A 25,992-nucleotide genomic window follows, 5' to 3' on the forward strand; every position below is an offset into this window, starting at 1 on the left:
CTTGTCAGTATTCCTGCTACAGAATATTGAGCTAACTGTATGTCAGTCTTCCATAACTGACTTTTAAAGATTGCACTGCAATCTTGGTATATTTGTGTAAGAGTTCTGAGTGCTTTTCTGGATACGTTGTATAATCATGTCATCTATAACTAGAGACAGTTTTATTTCTTTCTTCCATCTCTCTTTTATTCCTTTCTCTTGCTTTATTGTACTGGCTGGGTGCTATGCCACTTTTCCCTGGATGTTTTAAAACTTTTTTATTATCTTCAAACATAGTAGGCATAGTTGTTGTATAGGATGTATTTGGTAATTCTGATATTGATGCCTTCGTGTGTCTGTTTCTCTTGTCTGTCTTCACGTGTGCACGGCGTTCTCCTTATGTGCATATCTACGTCCATAGTTCCCCTTTTTATAAGGAAACCCTATTCCAGTATGATCTCATCTTAACAAATTACATCTGCAATAACCCAGTCTTCAAATAAAGCCACATTTGGAGATGCTGGAGACTTCAACATATGAATTTGGTGGCAGCACCGTTCAACACATAGCATGTTCGTTCTCATTGATAGTACACTGCTGCCTTCGATGCTTGGTTATCACTGACTATATGGTTGTCATGACACTGAAAATATTGTTTTCTCTAATAATTTGAAGTCTAAATAGAAGGCGCCTTCCTTTAGTGAATATTATTTGTTTCTGCAAAGTACCTGGGTTTGTATCCAGTCTAGAAGCAGTATGAACCAAGTTCAAGGGTTGAGGTTCTCTGAATTACCCAAATGGTGTAAACTCAAGCTACAAACCTACAAAAGAGTTGGTTTACCCCTACTTCACACCTACTCAGATTTGGTAGCTCCTTGGCTCCCCTTTATTGTAGAAAGTGTCTTCTATTAGACAGTCTACCCCACACAGACCTTGTAGTTTGATATTTGACCTTGCTCTCAACTTCCACCCTATGAAGACATGAAAATTTCCAAGATTGGTAAATGATCTAAGGGCAAAAGTGGCTTTTATACTCTATTGTCTCTCCAGGTTACATTTTCCTTTTCTATTTTTTTTTTTTTTTTTTTTGGAGGCAGGGTCTTGCTTGTTGCCCAGGCTGGAGTGCAGTGGTGTAATCATGGCCCACTAAAGCATTAACCTCCTGGGCTCACACAATCCTCCCACCTCGGCCTCCCAAGTAGATGGGACTACAGCTGTGTGCCACCATGTCAAGCCCATTTAAAAAATTTTTTGTAGAGACAGAGTCTCACTATGCCCAAGCTGGTCTTGAACTCCTGGGCTCAGGCAATCCTCCCACCTCGGCCTCCCAGAGTGCTGGGCTTACAGATGGAAGCTGCTGTGCCGGGCCCATTTTCCTTTCAATTCTGGCCTTATTATTTCTTACTTTGAAAAGTATTTTAAAGAATATTCTTATCTAGAATTTTAAATTTTAAGTGGAAGAGGATTGGTCTGAATAACTTAAGCTCACTACTTGAAAAAAAGAAAACTTGGTCCGTTTTCTTCAGTAACCTCTGTATGTATTCAGAACTAGCACTTATTGAGGTCATTTCAGGCTGATGAAATATTTATTCAAACGTTTCTTGTTTAAAATGAGTAATAATTCAGTGTCCCATAATATGAGAAAATTTGAAACTCAGTTTTTCTTCAGGGCTCATCTAAAAGCCCTCACGTTAAATTTGGATTTATTTGGTATCCATTGAAATGTGACAGAGGGGCCGGGCGTGGTGGCTCAAGCCTGTAATCCCAGCACTTTGGGAGGCCGAGACGGGCGGATCACGAGGTCAGGAGATCGAGACCATCCTGGCTAACACGGTGAAACCCCGTCTCTACTAAAAAAATACAAAAAAACTAGCCGGGCGAGGTGGCGGGCGCCTGTAGTCCCAGCTACTCGGGAGGCTGAGGCAGGAGCATGGCGTGAACCCGGGAGGCAGAGCTTGCAGTGAGCTGAGATCTGGCCACTGCACTCCAGCCCGGGCTACAGAGCGAGACTCCGTCTCAAAAAAAAAAGAAAGAAAAAGAAATGTGACAGAGGAAAAATGGTTCTAATATGAAATAATAAGAAAAAATCTATCTTTAATATCTGAAATGGAGCCTTTGCTGATATTAGCATCCGAAGCTAGTGGCGAGCAGCTAGGATTTAATATTATTGGGAGCTGTTTCTCCTGAACTGTATCAAAGAAGATCACTACTGGCATTTTTAATGTAAATAAGAGAGAGATGGAGGCCTTGGTTACCAAAATAAGGGGAGTATATGAATGGCTAATCTAGGGAAAAGGTACATTGTGGGGAGATTACTTTTTTAATGTCAATTTTACAACTCTATCGACATAAATAGCAATATGTGGATAACAGTAATCCAATCACATGATTGGCGAACTCTTACAATGTCTTGTGAGATGGTGATTCATGGGCCTGGAATTCAGCTCAGCAGAGGACATACTATAAAGATCTCCTCCAGAACAAAAGTCATGAAGGAGAGGGATCAAACAGTCCTGATGTAATTATTTTTTTACAGATGATCAGGCTACCAGGTACTTTGCTCAGCCTCCTACTGACACCTTTGGATATTCTTAGATGGTGAATGAATCCATTTCGTACCTCTTCCTTTGCATTCATGTCAACCAAACACGGGGACATGGTTACCTCCAGAAAGGAGGAAAATGAGCTAAAAGGTCCCTGTGCTTGACAGAGAAGCAGAGGAAATCTGCCCTGAGCAGCCTTAAATAATGTGCATGTGCCCTCAGTCAGTGTGAAGGGCCTGGGGGTATCTGAGCACAGGGAACTGAACCCCCACTTTTCATACAGAGAGCCCCAAAGGCCTGCCTCTGTCAGCCCCTCTCCCCGCCCCACAACAAAGCAAGTTCCCTCCCCAGAGCAGGGGAAACAGGGCCTTACCTGTGCTGTCCTCCCCAAGGCCTTCTGCAGTCTCCCGAAGCTTAATGTCCATCACCCTTGTGGAAATCATGTCGAGCTCGCTGAAATTAGATGGAAATTCACGTCACAGAAACGTGGTTAGCAGAAGTTACCAATGAGTGAAATAGTGTTCATGACTGCATTTGCCATGATCTGGCCTGCACACACCCCAGCAAAGACAGTCCAGGGCAGAGTGCAGCACAGTGCAGGCCAAAACCACGTCCACAGCCACAAGATCAGCAACCGCATAAGCGTTTAATCACTGACTGGGGCAATTTAATGGAAAACAGATCACTGAAAGAAATGCTTCACTAATTTACACAATGCAGATTAGGTTTCTTTCAAAACAGTTTTTCTCAAATTATAAGAAATGATTTTTTTCCTCTTGTTTACTACAGGAAATTTGGAAAATAGAATGAAAATCACCCATAACCCAACCAACCAAGGATAACTACAGTTAATGTTTTCCTTTCCTTCCAATAATCTTTTATGCAAATATTTTGTCCACATGCACACATATCATATTAGGAAGCTTGACTTCCTGATTGTCTTACTTATACCACATCATTAAAATTCTTCACGTGTTATTTTAATGGCTACCTAATATTTTGATATACTACTGTACCATCATTTATTTACATTGAGATTCTTTTTTTTCGAATGCAATAAAAAATTTCAAACAGATACAAAAATGTGAAGAACATACAATGAACTCAAGATATGGCTAATCTTGCTTCATTTTTACCCCCACACCCCATCTCACTCCTAGGAGGTGATTTCTAAGCAAATCATCCCAGACACGATGATCATTTCATCCATATAAATTCAGCTGCTTCCTGAATAAAAAAATCCCTCACTCTTCATGGAAATCAAATACGCGATTATTGGTCAATATTCCTGCTACAGAATACTGAACTAATGGTGTCCATGCCTTCCATAACTGACTGCCACAGTATGCTCAACCTCCAAGGAGGCGAAGGTTGCCCACCGACAAAGGGACAACAAACAGATCTCATGTCGCATGGAAGGTTTCAGAACTTACTCATGTTTTACATCCCAAGCATCTTCATACTGATAAGAGCATAACATGGGGTGGAGGAAAGGGGCAAAGACTTGGATGTTAGGCAGTTCTGGGGTGGCATCTTTACCCTACCACCTACCAGTGCCAGGCCTCAGTATCCTCATAGGCAAAAGGAGGATAATACTACTATAATGAAATGAGACCAGGACACGGCATGGAGCAGGCACAAGCTGAACCCTGCTGTCAGTTTCTGCAGCCCACTCCTCACCGCCCCGTGCTGTTTATGCACAAAGGCTTCCAGAGCACACATGCCTGGAACAGCCTGGCAGCAGGTAAGCGCCGGTCTTCCAAGCAAATGGCTCACTTCAAAGTCGCCATTGTCAGTCACGGGACAAACACCCGGCTTCCCAGCTGACCCCTGTGCTTCCAGATCCCCACAGCCCGATGGGCTCAAACCACTGCCAGGTGACTGATGAAAACATGTTCAGGGTTGCAGAGGAATGTCTGCCCAGAGACCGCAGGCTGCACAGGTGGAGAACCGTTTCCTTCATGTGACATTCCAGGTGGAAACACCCCAGAGCTGTGACAATGGAACATCATCTCTGTTGGGCCAAGTAACTTGTCTTTCTGAACACGCGTTCCCCAAACCGCAGTAAAGTTCAAGGAAACACCAGATGTAAAACCGTACTTAGAAAGGCAACGTGGCAAATACCCATCCCTCCCAGACCTCCTTTTGCTCCTCACACGAAGACAGTGCTTCTCACTGGAACTCCAAGGTCAAGTCAGGCCACCTCAGTGTCCCCTCAACCAGCACCTGCTCTCCACCCTTCTACTCTTGGAGTTCTGAGAGCTCTAAATCCACGTCAAAGAAAACTTACTCTTCAAACGAAATCCAGACCGGCAGGGCCTCTTCAGGGATTCTAATGAACTTACTAGAGTGCTGAGCCTCCAGCCCCCGCTGCAGGGCACAGCACTTTGTCAATGTGTATCTGGGCACCCACAGAATCCAGGGGAGTCCTGCCTCTAAAAAAGACCCCTTAATGTGGAGGCTGCCCCACTCCCTCTCCCTCCACCCTAACTGACCACAGGCTCCTTCCCAGCTTATAGCAGAGTTCCATCGTTAGTCTCAGCTTCTATTGAAATATTTCTACAGAAGTTAATTCACATAAAGAATGAGAATAGATTTTAATATGGTATTTTAAAGATTTCAATCTATTATATTTACCTACACAATGCAAAGAAAAATATCTGTACCCTGACTCCATACATCTGAACACATAATTATGTATGAAAGCTTTAGTATTCACCCCACAGATTCCCTAATCCCACACCACCCTCCAGGCTGTTTGGACCCCTGTGGATTCTTTCTCACCTCCCAGTACCGTTCTTTCACATTGCTCACCAAGGTTGTCAGCAATAACTTATTTGGGAGGTGTGTCTGCTTAATATCCCTTCCTCCCAAGGCTGTGGGTTTTGAGGGGTGAGTGCTATGCCTATTATACTCACTGCTCCTTTACCAGTACCAAGGACAGTGCCCGACCAAAGAACTGAACAGAGCACACAAAACAAGAGAACTGACAAACTAGAGAGGCTTCTGGGTATTAGAATCCTTTGAGATCTTTGAATAGCAATTCATTTAACTTCAGAGAGCTGTAGAAAGACCCAGAAAGAGTGACTCTTGGTTCACCTTTCCCTCATCAGTTTGAGGAGGTGATTTAATCTACCTGTGGTCAGCATTAGGGAAAACATCCACCTTTATTCAGTCTTTACACCTCCCTTTCCAACAATGCTCTCCCTCACTTTCTTCCCATGGCAGGGTTCTGCCATCTACCCTGTGTCACCTTCTCCAGGGTCTCTGTACCCACCAACTTGCAGGTCAGTATCAGCAGTGATGTCCTCTCAGAGGTAACTATTTTAAGTAGAAAACTCCAATGAAAGGCAGTAACTGCCAACAAAGATTCTAAACTCCAGAAAAACATCCTTCGAATTTAAAGGTAGGTTAGACTTCCAAATGGTAGAGTAGCCTACGTCGCAATAAAACTTTCCACTGATGATAAGTATAAACCGTGGTGAAAAGATTAAAAACAATCATTTGAAGGCAGTTATGAGCAACCAAAAGCAGAAATCAAAGTGGAATCAACTCTTTTCTTCCTTTTTATTATTTTTTAATTTTTTATTTTTGGAATCAACACTTAAGGGAACTGCAGTAGGAGTGATTTATGTGTGTAGGGCTTTTGGCCTGGAAAAGCTCTCAGGTATGTTTATTGTGGAGTGGCTGGAGCTCAAATAGAAAGCCATAATCTTATTGGCTTGATGAATCCAAGAATGGACTTTAGGGCTGCCACAGCAGATGGAAACTGAGGGAGAATATCTTAGGAAGGAAAAAACTTCAGAGACAGGAGCACCAAAATCCACATGTAAACCCCTTCCTAATTATTGGCTCCCCTCTCCTGAATTCTGCACATACTGGGTAGACTCCAAGGAACCAGGCAGAAGATAACAGCTGGGAGGCTGAGGGAAATGAACTAAAATTTTTCTACTGCTCACTGCAGGAGAGACAGAGTTCACAGGTAACAAGTAGCCTGCTAGAATAAAATCAGTAATCTTCAGGACAGCATAACAGATTCGAGTTCCTATGAAATATCATTTACAATGTCTACCATATAATCAAAATTTTAAAAAAATGTAAAGAAATAGGAAAATATGACCCACAGTCATGAGAATAAAACACCTAACAGAGAATAATCCTGAGTGACCAAAATTCTTAAATAGCAGACAAAGACTTTAAAGAAGCTACTTAAAACAAAAATGTAGCCATAATGAATAAAAAGATAAAGAATTTCAAATTAGAAACATACGATATAAAGAAGGAACAAATGGAAAACATTAAGATGAAAACTGTAATTTCTAAAATAAAATATTTATTAAATGGGCTTAACAGCACATTGAAGATATCAAAAGAAAGGATCAATCAAATTGAAGAAAGATCAATAGAAATGATCCAATCTGAAGAACAGAGAGAAAAAAGACTGGGAAAAAAAGTGAATGTGAACACAGCCTCAGTGACCAGTGGTACAGTATTTATTTGTCTATCATATATTTAATTGAGTCCCAGAAGCAGGGAGTAGGGGGAGTGAGGAAGCAGGAGAGAGAAAGAGGGAAAAGGAGAGAGAAGAGAGAAGTAGAGAGAAGGGGTAGGGGGTGAAGAGAGAGAGAGAAGGAGGGAGGAAGGGAGGGAGGGAGGGCAGGGGAGGGAATGGAAGAGAAGGAAAGGGAAGGGAAGGGAAGGGAAGGGAAGGGAAGGGAAGGGAAGGGAAGGAAAGGAAAGGAAGGAAAGGAAAGGAAAGGAAAGGGAAGGGAAGGGAAGGAAGGAAGGGAAGGGAAGGGAAGGGAAGGGAGGGAAGGGAAGGGAAGGAAGGAAGGGAAGGGAAGGGAAGGAAGGAAAGGGAAGGGAAGCAGGAAAAAATATTTGGAGAACTTATGAATAAAAATTTCTCCAAAATAGTGGAAAAGCTAATGTTACAGATCCGAGAATCTTAGCAAACGCCAAGAAAACTACAAGGCACATCATAGACCTCAAAGAAGTGTGGAACATAGCGTAGTGTACGAAAACCAAACAGGAAGAGGGAATCTTGACAATAGCCAGAGAAAAATGACACATCATAAACAGGCAAACAACAATATAAATGACCAACAATGATAAGAAAATGCAACAGAATAGCCTCTTTAAAGTGCTGATAGAAAACAAAGAACAACCCGATATTCTATATCCAGAAAAATTATCCTTCAATAATGACGGCAAAATATAGACATTTTTAGATAAGTGAAAAGTGCAAGAATCTGTTTCCAGCAGATATGTACTACAGGAAATGCAAAACAAAAGTTTTTTTAGGATGAAAGAAAATGATACCAGATTGAAACTGAAAGCTATAGAAAGAATGAAGCACAATGAATGTGGTAAATACGTGGGTAAATATTAAAAAGTACATGTTTTTCTTCTCTAAATTTATTTAAATGCATATAACAACTATAAAAAACTATTATGAATTTATAACGTATGTAGATGTAATATGTGACTACAACATAAAGGTAGGAGTTATACATATGACTAGACTATCACAAGGTTCTGGTGTTTTATGTGAAGTGGTACAAGATTAACGCTAAACAGACAGTGACAACTTCAGAATTAATACTGTGATCCCTAGAGCAAACACTAAAATATACAATGCAAGGAAGTTTAGCTAAAAAGCTAAAATAAAATTTATAATGGAACACCCAAAAATTCAATAAACCCAAAGAAGGCAGAATAGGAAGAACAGAGGAACAAAAACAAAACCAAGCCGGTGCGGTGGCTCACCCCTGTAATCCCAGCACTTTGGGAGGCCAAGGCGGGTGGATCACGAGGTCAGGAGTTCAAGATCAGTCTGGCCAACATGGCGAAACCCTGTCTCTACTAAAAATACAAAAATTAGCTGGGCGTGGTGGTGGGCCCCTGTAATCCCAGCTACTTGGGAGTTATTAGCTGCTGAGGCGGGAGAATTGCTTGAACCTGGAAGGCAAAAGTTGCAGTGAGCCAAGATCATGCCATTGTACTACAGCCTGGTGACAGAGTGAGACTCTGTCTCAAAAAAAAAAAAAAAAAGAAAACCAGATGGGATACATTAAAATGTAGAAAAATGATAAATATTAAATAAAAATATAAAGCTTCTAAAAAATCATCAGAACCTATCTACTTCATGTTGGGATTAGCAAAGATGTCTTACACATGCCTAAAAAAAAATAAAAGAAAAAGTTTATAGTTTGCACTTCATCAAAATGAAATACTTCTGCTCATCAAAAGACAATGTTAGAAAAATGAATACGCAAGTGACTGGTAGAGAGAAAATATTCATAAAAAATATCTGACAAAAATAAAATCACTTGTATCTAGCATGTATAAAGAATCCCTAGAACCCAATAAATGAAAAGCAAACAATCCCTTGCCTTAAACTTGGGCAAATTATGTGAAACACAGGCAAATAGACAATAATGAAATGTCACATGAAAAAGAATATAATTAAGGAAACAACAGACAAACCCAAATGAGAGACATTCTGTAAAGTAACTCTGCAGTACTATTAAAAACATGTCAAGGACAGGAGGTAGGCCAAGAAACTATTTCAGAATAGAAGCAATAATATGATCCACGACTGGAAAATGAGGAAGTGCTATAAAAGCCATTATTGGGACAAATGACAAAGATTACATATGGACTGTGGATTACATAAAAACATCACATCAATTTAAAATTTGCTGATTTTTATGATTGTAACTATAGTTATTAAAAAGAATGTTCTTAGCCAGGTGTGGCGGCTCACGCCTGTAATCCCAACACTTTGGGAGGCCAAGGCAGGTGGATCACAATTTCAAGACCAGCCTGACCAACATGGTGAAACCCTATCTCTACTAAAAATACAAAAATTAGCTGGGCATGGTGGCGCATCCCTGTAATCCCAGCTACTTGGGAGGCTGAGGCAAGAGAATTGCTTGAACTGGGACCTGGGAGGCAGAGGTTGCAGTGAGCTGAGATCATGCCACTGCACTCCAGCCTGGGATACAGATCAAGACTTCATCTCAAAAACAAACAAACAAACAAACAAACAAACAAAAAAACAAAAAACAGAAACAAAAACAAAACAAAATAAAAAAACATTAAAAAGTTCTTGTTTTTGGAAGTACATATGTGATTTTTTGAGCTCACTAACAGTCCAAAAAATGTTATAAACTTATGAATATATATGTTCTTTATATAAATATATAAAGAAATAAGGATATATCAAATGAGGCAAAGTGAAAAATTGGTAAATCTGACTAAAAATTTTGTGATAAATTCCTTCACTATGTAACTTTTCTATAAATTTGGTATTATATCAAATAAAAAATTACACAAAAATTATCCAAAAAAAAAAAGAGAGAAGCAGTAATTTCAGAACAGTAGTGTGAAGAATTTGGTGAAAAGTTTGACTCATACACAGGGAAAAAATCAGGCAATAGAAACTTACTTTAAGAGGGCACAGGTGTTGAACTCCTCAGACAAAACCTTCAAAGCAGCTATTATAGATGTGCTCAAAGAAATAAAGGAAGACGTGCTTAAAGAGTTAAAAGAAGGGATGATTACAAGTTTATCAAATTGAGATTATTAAAATAGAGGTAGAAACTATAAAAATAAATAAACTGAAAATTCTTGAGTTGAAAAGTACAATAAGTGAAATGAAAAAATTCACTGAAGAGGCTCAACAGGAGATTTGAGTTGGCACAATAAAAAAATCAGCACATTTTAAAAATGCAATTTGAAGGAAAAAAATGAACAGAGGCTCAGAAAAATTCAAAACATCATTAACTATACCAATATTCAGAATGGGAGTCCCAGAGGAGGGGAGAGAGAAAAATGTAGAAAAATGATTATCTGAAATTATAGCCAAAAACTTTCCAAATTTGAGGAAAAACAATAATCTACATACCCAAGTAGCTCAAAAATCTTCAAGTAAGATAAACACAGAGATCTGCCCTCAGACACAGAGTAAAAATGTGAAAGCTAAAGATAAGGAGAAAAACTTGAAAGCAGCAAGACAAAAAAAGTCTTATCATGTAGATGAAAATCATCATAAAATTTACAGCTAATTTCTTATCAGAAACAATGGAGGCCAGAAGACAGTAGGGTGACATATTCAAAGCACCAAAAGAAAAAAATTGTCAACCAAGACTTCTGTATCCAACAAAGTTATCTTTCAAAAATGAAGATGAATTAGAGATATTAAAGATAAACAAAAACTGAGATGATTTCTTGCCAGCAGACCTGTCTTACAATACATATTAAAGGAAGTTCTTCTGGCCAAGCAGTAACTTGAATTGACACAAAAAATCAGAGGCATCAATAAAGGTAATTTTGTAGGAAATTATAAAAGACAGTATAATTGAATATTTCTTCTCATTTTTTTTCTTATAGCTGATTCAAAAAGCAATGGCACAAAATGGTATTAAAAATTGCACCGTTGGGACTATAACATATAGCAATGCAGTGTATTTGACAATCACAACCAAAAGGAGGTGGGTGGAAATGAAATTTTTGTAAATTTTAAAACTTCATATTTTCCTGATGCCTCAACATCCTCACAAACAGGCTGTGAACATCATGCCTAGGCAACCAGGTGTTCCAGTGTGAGAAGGCTGGTCCCTGCAACAAGTTCCCCTTCTTGTCCCCTGACTATGACCTAGTGACATTCAAATGAACCAGTAAGATCCTCTCATGATTCTTGCAAGTGTACTCCACCCTAATCCCTAATAAAAGCACTTGCCCAGGGCTCCACACTGTTACTTATCTCCCCACCTGCTCTGTTGAGTCTGCTCCCTAGGAGCTCCTCCAGTATGATCCCATGTATGATGTGGCATGCCATGCCTCCTTCTCTAGGACCTGTGAGTATAATAAATCCTTTAATGGCATCTGTCTCTCCAGGTGCAATTTCTATAGTCACATGGAATGATCCTTAAACACCCTAAAAGGGGAATTTATTACCCCGTTTACAACATAGCTACATTGGAGTACGAAAATGACATCAGATGGTAACATGATCCACAAGAAAAAAGAAAGAAAAACAAAAATGGTAAAAGCTCAGTATATTTTGTACAGACCCTATAAATATATTTTTGTTCTCTCTTCTATTAGTTGCTTTAAAAGAAAGAAAATGATATAAAAATATAATTATTGGGTCTATGACAAATATAGATGTAATATGTACAACAATAATAGTACAACAAATAGAGCACAGAATAAAACTACTAAGGAGCAATGTTTTCATATCTTACTGGAACTAAATTAGTATAAATCTTAAATTGATTCCAATATATTAAGATGTATATTATAAGGCCTAGATCAGCTACTAAAAAAAAACAGAAGAAAATAGAATTACAAATCAATAAGAAATTAAAATGTATGACTGACAATATAAACTTAAAGGGAGGTAGCAAAGAAGTCACAGAAGAACAAAGTACTCTGATATAAATACGAAACAAAAAGTAAAATGGAATTTGTAGATGTAACCATGCCAATGACATTAAATGCAAATGGTTTAAATAATCAATATTAGAACAAATAAGCAGAAAATCAATAGTGATATAAGAGACTTGAACAACCCTATAGAACAACTAGACCAAAGATGTGTGTATGTATGTATATGTATGTGTATATATATATTTGCATATCTATATGTCTTATCTATCTATGGAACATTAACAATGATACCATATGCTCAGCCATAAAACAACACAAAATATATTTAAAAGAATTTAGTTCATACAAAATATATTCTCCAACTACAACAGAATTAAATTAGAAATCAAAAACAGAAAGAATTTTGGGAAGTACATAAATATGTGGAAATTATGCGATGAACCCCAAATAACAAATGAGTCAAAGAATAAATTACATGAAAAATTATAAAGTCCTCTGAGATGAATAAAACCAAAACCACAACATACCAAAACATATGTGATGCAGATAAAACACTGCTTGGAGAAAAGTTGTGCTTATAAGCACCTATATAAAAAAGAAGAAAAAGTCAGGTGCAGTGGCTCCTGCCTGTAATCCCAACACTTTGGGAGGCTGAGGCAGGCAGATCACATGAAGCCAGGAGTTTGAGACCAGCCTGGCCAACACGTGAAACCCCATCTCCACCCAAAATAAAAAAATTAGCTGGGTGTGGTGGCCCATTCCTGTAATCCCAGCTACTTGGGAGGCTGAGGCATGATAATCTCTTGAACCTGGGAGGTGGAAGTTGCAGTGAGCCCAGATCGCACCACTGCACTCCAGCCTGGGTGACAGAGTGAGACTCTGTCTCAAAAAAAAAAAAAGAAAGAAAGAAAATTTAAATCGCTATCATAACTTTCCACTATATAAAACTAGAAAAAGAAGAGCAATCTAAACTGAAAAGCAGAAGAAAGGATAAAATAAATATTGAGCAAAAAGTAATGAAACAGAAAATAGAAAAACAATAATCCATGCAACAAAAAGTTGGTTCTTTGAGAAAATCAATAAAATGAACAGACCTATCACTCTACTGATGGAGAGTAAAAGAGAGAAGATTCAAATTGCTAAAACCAATAATAAGAGACCATCACTACCAACCTTACAGAAATAAAAAAGATGTATTTTAAGGGAACATTATTATGTATTACTGTATGCCAAAAAATTAGACATCCTAGATGAAACAGACAAATTCACAGAAAGACACAAACTACTGAATTTAAGTCAATAATAAAAATAATAGACTTTTAATAAGAAAAAAGATTAGTAATTTAAAAACTTTCCACAAAGAAGAATCTAGATCCAAATGTCTTCACTGGTAAATTCTATCAAATACTTAAAGAATTAACCTTTCCCTTCACAAACGCCTCTAAAAAATATAAGAACAGGTGACACTTTCCAGCTCATTGTGAAACTAGTATTACCCTAATACCAAACCCAAAGACATTACAATAAAAGAAAATTATACACCAGTATCTCTTATGCATATAAACACAAAAATTCTCAACATAATACTAGCAAACTAAATCCAGTAAGATATAAAAGTGAGTTTTATCTCAGGAACACAGGTTGGTTTAACATATGAAAACTAATTAATGCAAAAGTCATGTTAATAAAATAAAGGACAAAAATCACATGATCACTTTAATGGAGGTATAAAAAATAAAGATGCAAAACTCAACAGAATACTGGCAAAATTAACCCAGCAACATATAAAAGAGATTATACAGCATGACCAAGTAGGATTTATTGAAGAATGCAAGGTTGGTTCAACATATGAAAATCAAGGGAATAAACCACATTAACAGAAAACTGACAACTATTACATTATTATCTCAGTACATACAGAAAAAGCACTTGATGAAATCCAACATCTCTTCATGCTACAAACACTCAAACTAGGAACTGACAAAAGCTTCCTAAGCATGATAAAGGGCATGTATTAAAAACCTACAGCTTACATCATACTCAGGTGGTGAAAAACTGAATGCTTTTCCCTTGAGATAAGAAAAAAGACAAGGACATCTACCATCACACTGATAATCAACTTTGTACTGGACATTCTTGATAGGGCAAGCAGTTAAGAGAAAGAATAAAAAGCATTGAGATTGTAAGGGAAGAAGTTAAACTATTTATATTTGTAGATGACATGATCATGCACATAGATAATGTTGAGAGATCCATTAAAACACTATCATAACTAAAGTTTGCAAAGTTTCAGAATTTTTTTTTTTTTTTTGAGATGGAGTCTCGCTCTGTCGCCCGGACTGGAGTGCAGTGGCCAGATCTCAGCTCACTGCAAGCTCCGCCTCCCGGGTTTACGCCATTCTCCTGCCTCAGCCTCCCGAGTAGCTGGGACTACAGGCGCCCGCCACCTCGCCCGGCTAGTTTTTGTATTTTTAGTAGAGACGGGGTTTCACCGTGTTAGCCAGGATGGTCTCGATCTCCTGACCTCGTGATCCGCCCGTCTCGGCCTCCCAAAGTGCTGGGATTACAGGCTTGAGCCACCGCGCCCGGCCACAAAGTTTCAGGATTTAAGACAAATACAAAAATAAAACCAACTGTATTTCTACATACTAGCAATGAACAATCCACAGATGAAATTAAGAAAATAAACAATTGCATTTATAATGCTATCCAAAAGAATAAAACAGGAGTAAGTTTAACCAAGGAGGTAGAACACTTGTACACGGAAAATAACAACAATGCTGAAAAAAAATTAAAGAAGACATAAATAGATGGAAAGATATTCTGTGTTTATAAATCAGAAGACAATATTATTAAATGGCAATATTCCCCAAACTGATTTACAGAATCAATGCAACCTTTATCAAAATCTCAGCTGGATTTTGGGCAAAAAGTAACAAGTTGATCTGAAAATGTATGTGGAAATGCAAGGGCTGTTGAAAAGTCAAAATAACCTTGAAAGATAACAAAGATGGAGCATTCACACTTTCCATTTTTCAAAACTTAACTACAAAGCTACAATAATCAGGACTGCATTGTAGTGGCATATTGGTAGACATATAGTTCAACAGAAATAAATGCATACTCTTATGGCCAATTGATTTTCAATAAGGTTGTCAAGACAACTCAATGGGGGGATATCATCTTTTCAACAAACCAGGCTGGAACAAGTAGACATCGACATGCGAAAAATAATGTGTACTCTTACCTCACACTATACATAAAAATTACCCCAAAATGGCTCGTAGATCTAAATGTAAGTGCTAAAACTATAAAGCTCTTAGAAGAAAACAGGAGTAAGCCTGTCATTTTAGGTTAGGCAATAATCACTCAGATGTGACATCAAATGCATCAAAAGAGAAGATAGATAAGTTTGACTTCAACATTATAAGATTTTAATTCGGCCGGGCACGGAGGCTCAAGCCTGTAATCCCAGCACTTTGGGAGGCCGAGATGGGTGGATCACGAGGTCAGGAGATCGAGACCATCCTGGCTAACACGGTGAAACCCCGTCTCTACTAAAAACTACAAAAAACTAGCCCGACGAGGTGGCGGCGCCTGTAGTCCCAGCTACCCAGGAGGCTGAGGCAGGAGAATGGCGTGAACCCGGGAAGTGGAGCTTGCAGTGAGCTGAGATCTGGCCACAGCACTCCAGCCTGGGTGACAGAGCGAGACTCTGTCTCAAAAAAAAAAAAAAAAAAAGATTTTAATTCAAAGGACTCTCAAGAAACTGCAAAGACAACAGACTAGGGAAAATATTTGTATATCGTCTATTTGATAAAGGACTGGTATGCAGAACATAAAAATAATTCTCATAACTCAATAATAAAAAGACAGCCCATTTAAAAACAGACAAAGGATTTGAACGTAACTTGCACAAAGAAGGCTTAAAGAAGGCAAATGAATGGCTAATAAGTGCATGAAAAGATGCTCAACACTTTTAGTCATTATAAAATTGTAAATCAAAACCATAGTGATGGCTCATGCCTGTAATCCCAGCACTTTGGGAGGCCAAGGCAGGTGGATCACTTGAGGTCAGGAGTAGGAGACCAGCCTGGCCAACATGGTGAAAACCCATCTCTACTAAAATACAAAAATTAGCTTGGCATGGTGGTGCATATTTGTAATCCTGGCTACTCGGGAGACTGAAGAAGGAGAATTGCTTGAACCTGGGAGGCAGAGGTTGCAGTGAGCTGAGATCACACCACTGCACTCCAGCCTGGGTGACAGAGCAAGACTCTGTCTCAAAAACAACAACAACAACAACAAAACCACAGTGAGTTACTACTTCACACTTACCAGAATGACTGTAATAAAAGACAGATAATAACAAGCGCCGCAAGGATGTGAGGAAATCTGAACCTTCATTCATTGCTGGTGGAAATGTAAAATGCAGTAGGTACTTTGGAAAAGCTTGGCAGTTCCTCAAAATGTGAAACATAAAATTACCATTCAGCCCAGCAATTACATTCCTAGATATCTACCTCAAGGAAACAGAAACATATGTCCATGGAAGATTCTGAGAAAACGGTAGTGTAGAAAGCACCAGGAATCTGTTTCCCCACTGTTTCTGCTAGTGCAATTGCACTAGTAGAATCTCTCTGATGTAACTATTTTGAAACTCTGGAGTCAACTGAAGGCCTGCAACTTCCAAGGGAAGGATCGGAGGGTATATTGTGGTTAATTTCTGTCCATTTCTGTTCTTAGCACCGTGGCATCCACCCATCCCCCCAACTACTTCTCCATGTATGTGTTCCAGGAGCAGCTTGTACGCAGCTTGCAGAAGCCAGAGTGAGCAAAAAGGACACTGTCCTCCAAACGCTGGGGATCTGTCCTCTGGTTGTTGCTTCTGATAACAGAGGTGCAGACAAAGAGGTTGCAGCCATTGTTGTTGTACCTCTCCCCATTGTTGCAAGACTCCCTCCAGCCCCAAGTGACTCCCTGCAGATTTAATGGGCTGGTACCCTTTTTCTTCTTTCACTTTTCTTGTTTCTTATTCTGGGAGCCAGATATCAAAGACTAGGCCACTCAAAAGCAACTACATATGAGAGGAAATTAGAAAGTCACCATACAGGCCTGCAAAAAGGCTCAGTCTCAGGAAAGATCTGGGAAGGCCTTAAGTTTACACTTCAGGCTGATCATCGGCACTAAGACTGCCTGCAACAATTAAAACAAACAAACAAACAAACCCCAAAAATCCAAACCAGCAAACCCTGGGAAAAGGAGAGAAGCTAATTTCCAGAGTTACCATACTCTTAGACTCAAATATCCAGTTTTCCACAACAAAAAATCACAAGACATACAAAGGAACAGGGAAGTATGGACCATCAAAGGAAAAAAACCAACAGAAACGATCTCCAAAACACACCTGATGATGGATCTACTAGACAAAGACTTTAAAACAACTATCTTAAAGATGTTCACCAAACTAAAGGAAGATGTGGAGAAAATCAAGAAAATGATGTCTGAACAAAATTGAAATATCACTAAAGAGGTTTTAAAATCTTGAAATCAAAAAGAAATCTGGGAGGTGAAAAGAACAATAACTGAAATGAAAAATTCACTAGAGGAATTCAAAGGCAGATTTGAGCAGGCAGAAGAAGAATCTGCAAACTTGAAGATATAACAGTGGAAATTATCAAGTCTAAGGAACAGAAAAAAAGATTTGAAGAAAAGTGAACAGAAAATAAGGGATCTGTGAGACACCATGAAGTGGACCAACATACACATTGTAAGAGTTCCAGAAAGAGAAGAGAGAAAGAAATGGGAAGGAAGAATATTTGATAAAATAATGGCTATAAATTTTCCAAATTTGATGAAATATACATTATATATTTATACATTTATATGTTTATACATACCCATATCTATATATACATTTTACATTTATACATTTATTCATTTATGTGTTCATATATATTCATGTTAAACATACATATGTTTATGTGTGTGTATGTATAAAACATCCATTTAGCTCAATGAAATCAAAGTAGGATGAACTTAAGCCCACACCAAGACACATTATAATCAAACTGTTGAAAGCCAAAGACAGAAAATCTTGAAAGCAACAAGAGAGATGTGATTTGTGACATATGACAGATCCGCAATAAAATTATCAGTAGATTTTTCATCAGAAACTTTGGAAGCCAGAAGGTAGTAGGCTGATATGTTCAAAGTGTGAAAAAAAAAAAAAAGTCAAGCATGAGTCCTATATCTGGCAAAAGTATCCTTGAGAAGTGAGGGAGAAATTAAGACATTCCCAAATAAATAAAAGCTGAAGGAGTCTGTTACTACTAGAGCTGTCCTGCAAGAAATGGTAAAGAGAGTCCTGCAGGTTGAAGTGAAAGGACACTAGATATTAACTTGAAGGCATATAAAGAAATAAAGATCTCAATAAAGGTAAATACATGGGAATTATAAAAGCTACTATTATTGTAAAAATGGTTTGTAACTCCATTGTTTTGTATTTTACGTTATTTTAGAGACTAGCACTTTTTTTAAAAAAAGAGGTACAGGCTTTTAAAACCAACTTATGATGGCTCAACTTACGATTTTTGACTTTACAATGGTGCAAAAGTAATACCCAGTCAATAGAAAACATCCATCTCTTGCAATGCTGGGCAGTGGCACCAAGTCTCCAGTCAGCTGTACCTTTTCAACTTAACGACATTTTCAACTTATGATGGGTATATCAGGACATAACCCCACTGTAAGTCAAGAAGCATCTGCAATTATTGGTCTCAAAACAGATTCCACCTATATGAGGTACTCAGAGTAGTCAAAATCATAATATCAGAAAGTAAAATGGTGGCTGCCAGGGGCTGAGGGAGAAGGGATTAGGAAGTTACTTTTTAATGTGTATAGTGTTTCCATTTTGCAAGACGAAAAGAGTTCTGGAGGTGGATAGTGATGATGACTGCACAACAATCTGAATGCACTTAATACCACTTAAAATCATTAAGAAGGTAAATTTTATGTTATGTGTATTTTACCACAACTAAAAAATGAAAAAACATGCACAAAAAAACCTGTACACTAATGTTCATACATTATTTATATAATAATCAAAAAGGAGAAATAACCCAAATATCCATCTCTGGATAGATAGAATAAAAAACATGTTACATACATGTAATGAAAAATTATCCATCAAGAAAAAAGGAATAAAGTAATGATACATGCCACAATCTGGATGAATCTTGAACACATTAACCTAAGTGAAAGATGACCGTGGTAAAAGGCCACATACTGCATGATCCCACTTACACAAAATGTCCAGACTAGGCAAATCCATGAGACATAGAGTAGATTAGTGGTTGCAAAGAGGTGGGGAGAGGGATGCGGGGGAAACGCCGATAGAATGGGAGTGACAACTGATGGGCACAAGGTTTCTTTCTGGGGAGATGGAAATGTTCTAAAATTAGATTGTGTTCCTTGATGCACAACTCTTTAACAAAAAACCACTGATTGTACACTTTTTTTTTTTTTTTTTTGAGATGGAGTCTCGCTCCATCACCCTGGTTGGAGTCCAGTGGCACGACCTCGGCTCATTGCAACCTCCGCCTCCTAGGTTCAAGCAATTCTCCTGCCCTAGCCTCCGGAGTAGCTGGGACTACAGGCACTCACCGCCATGCCTGGCTAATTTTTGCATTTTTAGTAGAGACGGGGTTTCGCCATGCTGGCCAAGCTGGTTTTGAACTCCTGACCTCAGGTGATCCACCTGCCTCGGCCTCCCAAAGTGCTAGGATTACAGGCATGAACCACTGTGCCTGGCCTGATTAAACACTTTAAACAGGGGAACTTTATGATATGTAAAGGATACGTTATCAAAGCTGCTGAAAAAGGATGAAATAAAGACATTTTCAGAAAAGGAAAGTTGATACAATTTGTTTCCAGCAAACTCACACTGAAACAACTGTTACAGGAAGAGGGATGCAACCTCGTGGAGAAGACTGGAGATGCAGGTAGGAATAGGGGAAAACGAAAACGTGGATAGATACAAACGTCCACAAGAGGAGGAGGTGGGCTGGACTCCAACCCAAGCCCTGTGCACACCCGGAGAATGCGTGCCTCAGCCCTGCTCTCCCTCCACCAATGGCACTCCGTTTCCTTCCAGCTCCAGGCCTTTGCAGATGTTGTTCTCTCTGCTTGAACTTGATGTTCCCTGCCTTCACATTCCACTTTGGTCTTACTCCTACTCAACCTTCAGATTTCAGCTTTCATTCCACTTCCCCAGCAACACCAATCTCTCCCTTCAGGATGTGTCAAGACCTCCCGTGACATACTGTGGGAGACGCTATGCCTTTTGTTCACAAAACCTATGTGCTTTACACGTATACATGTTTGCGGGATTCTTCAATCCATTTCTCCTTTACAGATTCACGCCTGGTTACATTCCCCATACATTTAATCAATTTTTCCCTTTCCTGGGGAAAAAGATGAAAATAAATTATGACTTAACTATTGTTCTCTAGTGAGTCACGCCAAGATCCGCCTGTACCTTTTTTTAGAAAAATAAGTTTCACATTACTGAAGCAAATGGAATGTGAAATGCTTGCAAAGTTCCTGTGAGAAATCTCTGTTCAAAAATTGTGTCAGCTTGCTGCTTAATGATATTATTATCCTCAAAAGCAGAGGAACTTGACAGCTGGACCCACCCCAAAGAGGCAGGGCATCAAGACCTCACTGCAATCAACCCTTTCTCCCTGAAGGTGTCAGAGGACTTTCTGTTTTTTTTTTTTTTTTTTTGAGATGGAGTTTCGCTCTTATTGCCCAGGCTAGAGTGCAATGGCGCAACCTCAGCTCACTACAACCTCCGTCTCCTGGGTTCAAGTGATTCTCCTGCCTCAGCCTCCTGGGCAGCTGGGATTACAGGCACCCACCACCGACTTCTCTTTTGCACTTGTGTGCAAAACCTTCTCTGTCCACTTGTCAGAAAGGACAGTGAGGACAGAGAGACAGATCTGCTCTGACATAAGAGAGAAAGGCAAGCAAAGAAATCTCATAATCAAAGGGCTGAAATCCGAGAATATTCAGATGCTAAATGACAGAGCTCTAAGTAAAGCAAGAAGGGCGAGTAAAGGAACTTGGCTGGTCAGATTTGAAGTCTCTTATTGTCCTGTAGTTAATGTTTGTCTGATTTTTAAAAACTAAAGTAAGGCTTGGCCTAGAGAAAGCCTCTTTCTTGCTAAGTAGGTAAAACTGGAAGACTAACTCCATGAGGACAGATAACATGTCACCAGCATGGAACTGCTACAATAAATATTATTAAATGAATGAATGAATGAGCAAACGATCCTGAGGCACTTAGCAGTAACACCTGCTAGATGAAAGAATCACTTCTTCTTCTTCTTTTTTTTTTTTTTTGAGATGGAGTTTCACTCTCGTTGCCTAGGCTGGAGTACAACGGCATGATCTCGGCTCACTGCAACCTCCTCCTCCTGGGTTCAAGTGATTCTCCTGCCTCAGCCTTCCAAGTACCTGGGATTATAGGCACGCACCACCACGACTGGCTAATTTTGTGTGTGTGTGTGTGTGGTTTTTTGTTTTTTGTTTTTTTTTTAGTAGAGATGGGGTTTCACCCTGTTGGCCAGGCTGATCTTGAACTCCTGACCTCAGGTGATCCCCCGCCTTGGTCTCCCAAAGTGCTGGGATTACAGGCGTGAACCACCGCGCCCAGCAGAAAGAATCCCTTCTTAATGATCACCCGGCACATTAATGCCTCAAGGACAGACCTCCTTCAAAATCTATGGCTCAGGTAGACAATGTCACATTTCTTTAGCCTGGGTTCTTCTTGCCTCGTGTCTTCCTATAAACACCATCTACCCTACAGCCACAAAGAGCTGAAGTCTGCTGGGCTTTGCAGACCCCTCGGTTTGGGAGTAAAGGAACATAGAAGCAGAGGAGGTCCCTGCTGAGCGTTCTGGTTTACTTCCCCAGGCATCCCCTCGGCCGTGGGCAGGGCAGGGACAGTGAGGGCATCTAGAGAGAACGGCAGGCCACAACTTGCTGGGCTGCTTCTTTGCAAGAAAATACCATAGCTTCATTCCAACACTCAGTCAGCCATGAGATAAACAGCATAGTTTATAAGCATATAAATAGTATCTTATATAAACTACACTATTTTTTAGAAACTACCTAAATAACAGTTGATTTAGTGGTATTCAGAGTCCCTATAAATGGACAAATTAGGTAACTTAGCTCGGCCTGCATACAGCTATCCAACACCATGTATACTCATATATATGCACACACGAGCCTATGTTCACATGGGCCACCTAGGCCTGCACGAACACCCCTGAATACAATTCATGTCTTAGACTGCAATGCATGACAGCTTTCATAAGAGCAACCTGTTTTCACATTCATTCAGAAGTGACTGTTTTCATATGAGATTTGAAAAACATTAGTTTAGACATTTTCAGGTTATTAGAGTGAAAAAAAACTATCAGAGACTTTTACAAAACCATTATTTCAAAAATAGCTAAGCATCAGACTTCATAACCTTATTTTAGAAATTCTATTTGCATAATTCTTGGTAAGACACAATATAAATTCACTCTAACGCTGGGGAGTGTCTTACAAAGAGACCATCTAACTTGACAACGTTCGGTCTCTGAGTGAGAGCTGTAACGCGTGCTGACGGCTGCGCACCTATGTGACGAACAGGACACCGAAGCCCTGGGCACAGTTTTGCAAGAGCTGGCTTATTTTTAACTTCACGAGTTTATTAAGGTAATATACTCCATTTTTGTATGCATATATCCCCAAAATAATGCTTAATTTATCTAGGACCCCTACATTTGTGACTGACATGCCTGCAGCACAGCAGAGGCGGAGCTGAATTTGTTTTGGTTTTTGTTTTTCAGTGGGAAATAATGCTCCAAAGCCTATTACCAAGACATAACATCACCACTCTGTCCTGGCCCATACAAAACGGGTGGAATCCGGCAATGAGCTTTCATTATTAGTCAAAAGAGTTTTAGGAAACCATAACAATGCTGATGACTTACATGCACAGGGCTTTACCCAGCACAAGGCCCTGTCCTCACAAGGAATCTTTGAGTTGTTGGGTGACTACTCGTTTGCAACAAAAGAAAGTGAGGCTTTGAGGATGGACTGTCTGCGCCAATGCCCCGAGCACCCTCCAACCCCTGCTGCCAGGCAGTGGGTGGGTCTTTCCAAAGAAGCAACAACAATTTCCCAAAACCGTTCACCCAGCTCAAGTGATGTGCGGATGGAACAATCACCTGTACTGACGGAGACTGCCCAGCTGGGAATTTTCCATGTGGGGTGCAAGAAACACACATCTGTTTATTTATGCTAAGCAAATGAATTTTAACCAAGGCATAGCTCTTCTTCCCTCTGCACCACTGTGCACAGAGTCAAAATGCACTGAGAGGCCGGGCGCCGTGGCTCAAGCCTGTAATCCCAGCACTTTGGGAGGCCGAGGTGGGCGGATCACGAGGTCAGGAGATCGAGACCATCCTGGCAAACACGGTGAAACCCCGTCTCTACTAAAAATACAAAAAAAAAAAAAAAAATTAGCCGGGCGTGGTGGCGGGCGCCTGTGGTCCCAGCTTCTCGGGAGGCTAAGGCAGGAGAATGGCGTGAACCCGGGAGGCGGCGGAACTTTCAGTGAGAGGAGATGGCACCACTGCACTCCAGCCTGGGCAACAGAGCGAGACTCCGTCTCAAAAAAATAAAAAAATTTAAAAAAAATAAAAATTTTTAAAAAATGCACTGAGAGCCAAACACCTTCCAGGGATAGGGTCACCTACAGCAGGACAAGATGTCTCTGTGCAGGGCTCCGGCTTTGGCTGTGCAGGAGCTCATGCAGAGTGTCTCCCAAGGCTGTGGCTATCAGTTGAGCACAAGTCCTTTGGTGCTGAGCTTTAGGTAGTGGCATAATTACAATCATCTGTAAACTTTGACCTCTGCTGCCTTCCCTTCACTCAAAGAATATCAACTATGCCATGGAGATCCCAACTGTAAGCGCGGTATGGTAAGAATGGCACACTCTGCTCACCCAGCCCTCCTTCCCTTTCCTCTCCCTTTCTCTTTATGAATATGTGTGTGTGCCATAAAGGAAACAAAGAAAATCCTTATTTTGCTCCAGAATTTACACAACTCAAGGAGATAAAAAGTATGTAAGGAAGGAGGTCATAAACATTCTAGAACATAAAGTAACAGACGCTGCAGGTTTATCCATAGGCCTCAGGGGATGGTGGCCACCCATGCCCTGGTGGTCACCGCCTGGCCTCCCCTCCCTCGCGTCTCTCCCCCACCACCTTTTTGCTCTCAGAGGGCCCACCTGGGGTCAGGCCTGACGCACTGGTAAAAGGCAGCCATCCTCCTGAGTGTGCTGTGAGCCTCCAGCTCTCTCATCCTCCTGGAAGCTAGCAGCAGGGAGAAGAGTGGGCCTCCCTGTCCTCTGAGTGGTCTAGGGCCCACAGGTCACCACTGGTTGCTGATCAAGAGCCCTTGTCCCCATCTCTCACAGAAGCACCCACGGGCCAGGAGGAAGTGGGGCTTCTGCCAAGCCCAGCCCTCCTGTGCCCCATGAGCTCCTTGGGCGTGTGCACAGGCACACAACAGAAAAGGCCGTCTAAGAAACGCATGCACTTCCGCCTTCCACTCCAAGCCCTGAAGGCCGGGATGGGGGTGGCCTGGCTCTGTAGGGAGCTGGACTTGCCTCCCTGTGATTGGCATCCCCGCTGAGTTGCTTGGGCTTGTTGATTGTGCTCACCATGGCAGCAGGCAAAGGGCAACGGCAGGTGAGGCTGCATTCCCCATCGGAGGAAGGGCAGGGCTCAAGAAGAAAGAAGAATGCTGAGAAAATCAGAAACAGCTTCTGAGCCAGACACACCCAGGCCCAGGGCTCTCCTCTCTCATTCCAGCACCAAAACCATACGGCCCCTCCTGCCGCGCCTTGATGTCCACTTGCTATCTCAGTGCAAGGGACCGTGTGGGAGGCACGCTCGTCTCTGCCCTGCACACTTGCTCCTCAGTTTCAGTTTTCTTTTCACTTTTCCTTAAAGGCTCATCGTGTTACCTCAGGTCCTTGATATGCTTTGTTAACTGCTTTCCTGAGGCCTTCCCAATGCTCCTATACCAGGGACCTGCTTGCCCCACTCATTGTCCCACTGATGGGATTTCCAGCCCTCCCCTTGGAGCCCACACCTGGCAGGTGCAGGGGCCACGCCTTCCCAAAAGAAATCACCCACTGAACCTGCCCAGCCGGCTCCCCAGCCGCCCCACGTGACAAAGCCACTTGCCCTGGTAGCTCCTCTCTGATTACCTGCAGCTGCCACTTTAAAATAATAGACTCCTGCAAGCGGCATCACAGTGCCACCTGACTCAAGTTCCTCCCAAGTCTGATGGCTGCCAGCTGCAACCGGTACAGTCAGCAGTTTCCAGGCAATATCTGGAATGTTGACAGAGGGCTCTGGGTGGCAGGTGGGATTCTATGTTACTAAAAAACCCAGGAACAGGCAGCAGCAAGGGCGACTTCTGAAGATGGTTCTGAAGAAGTCCTAGTTTGCTTTCTGTTTTCCAAATGGCAACTCTATGTAGAATTCTACTCAAATGACCTACAGTTTAAATAATAAAGCACAACAAACACATTTGATGACGACAGAAGAAAGCAGTGAGTTCACAGGAGAGCTCAGATGATAATCACGCAGCGCGCTGAAGGTACTTTACATACATTTGCCCTTTGTGCAATTAGAGTCTGCAGCCCACTGTGCTCCTGCCAACAACGTGGCCTTCTCCCAGGGAGAGGACCCGTTAGCTGGTGGAGAGCCCCCTGTGTCCTGGGAGGTGGTGCAGGGGCCCCTGCAGCAGAGTAGATTTACTAAAGGGACAGGGACTGGGCCCTTGAAGTCTCTGAGGACGGTCTCTGCCCAGCAGCACGAGCAGCCAAAGCCCACAAGGCCCACGGTGGCAATTCCACCCCGCTCAGTGAGCCGGACTGAGCCTGCAGCTTGCCTCTGCCACTAGCTTTCCCCTGCTCTGGGCATGTGACCTGCCC

General features: G+C 40.8%; 1 protein-coding gene across 5 annotated transcripts in view; it reads right to left on the minus strand.

Annotated features, from left to right (window-relative positions):
• The window catches only part of CRACDL (CRACD like), a 150,354-nt gene that overhangs the window by 52,791 nt on the left and 71,571 nt on the right, over nt 1-25,992 (minus strand). The window contains exons 1-2 of one of the 5 annotated variants that reach the window (XM_033238967.1): nt 24,709-25,160; nt 2,896-2,975 (exon numbers count right to left, since the gene is read on the minus strand). In XM_033238967.1, the coding sequence (XP_033094858.1) occupies nt 2,896-2,975; nt 24,709-24,755 (127 nt within the window). In that variant the 5' untranslated portion in view covers nt 24,756-25,160. Of the gene's footprint in view, nt 1-2,895; nt 2,976-24,273; nt 25,178-25,992 lie in introns of those variants that run through there. The other 4 variants (XM_033238965.1, XM_033238966.1, XM_033238969.1 and 1 more) reach the window with 4 other exon arrangements.

Source organism: Trachypithecus francoisi, unplaced genomic scaffold (genome assembly GCF_009764315.1).
Source record: "Trachypithecus francoisi isolate TF-2019V2 unplaced genomic scaffold, Tfra_2.0 Lachesis_group17, whole genome shotgun sequence".
Lineage (NCBI taxonomy): Eukaryota > Metazoa > Chordata > Mammalia > Primates > Cercopithecidae > Trachypithecus > Trachypithecus francoisi.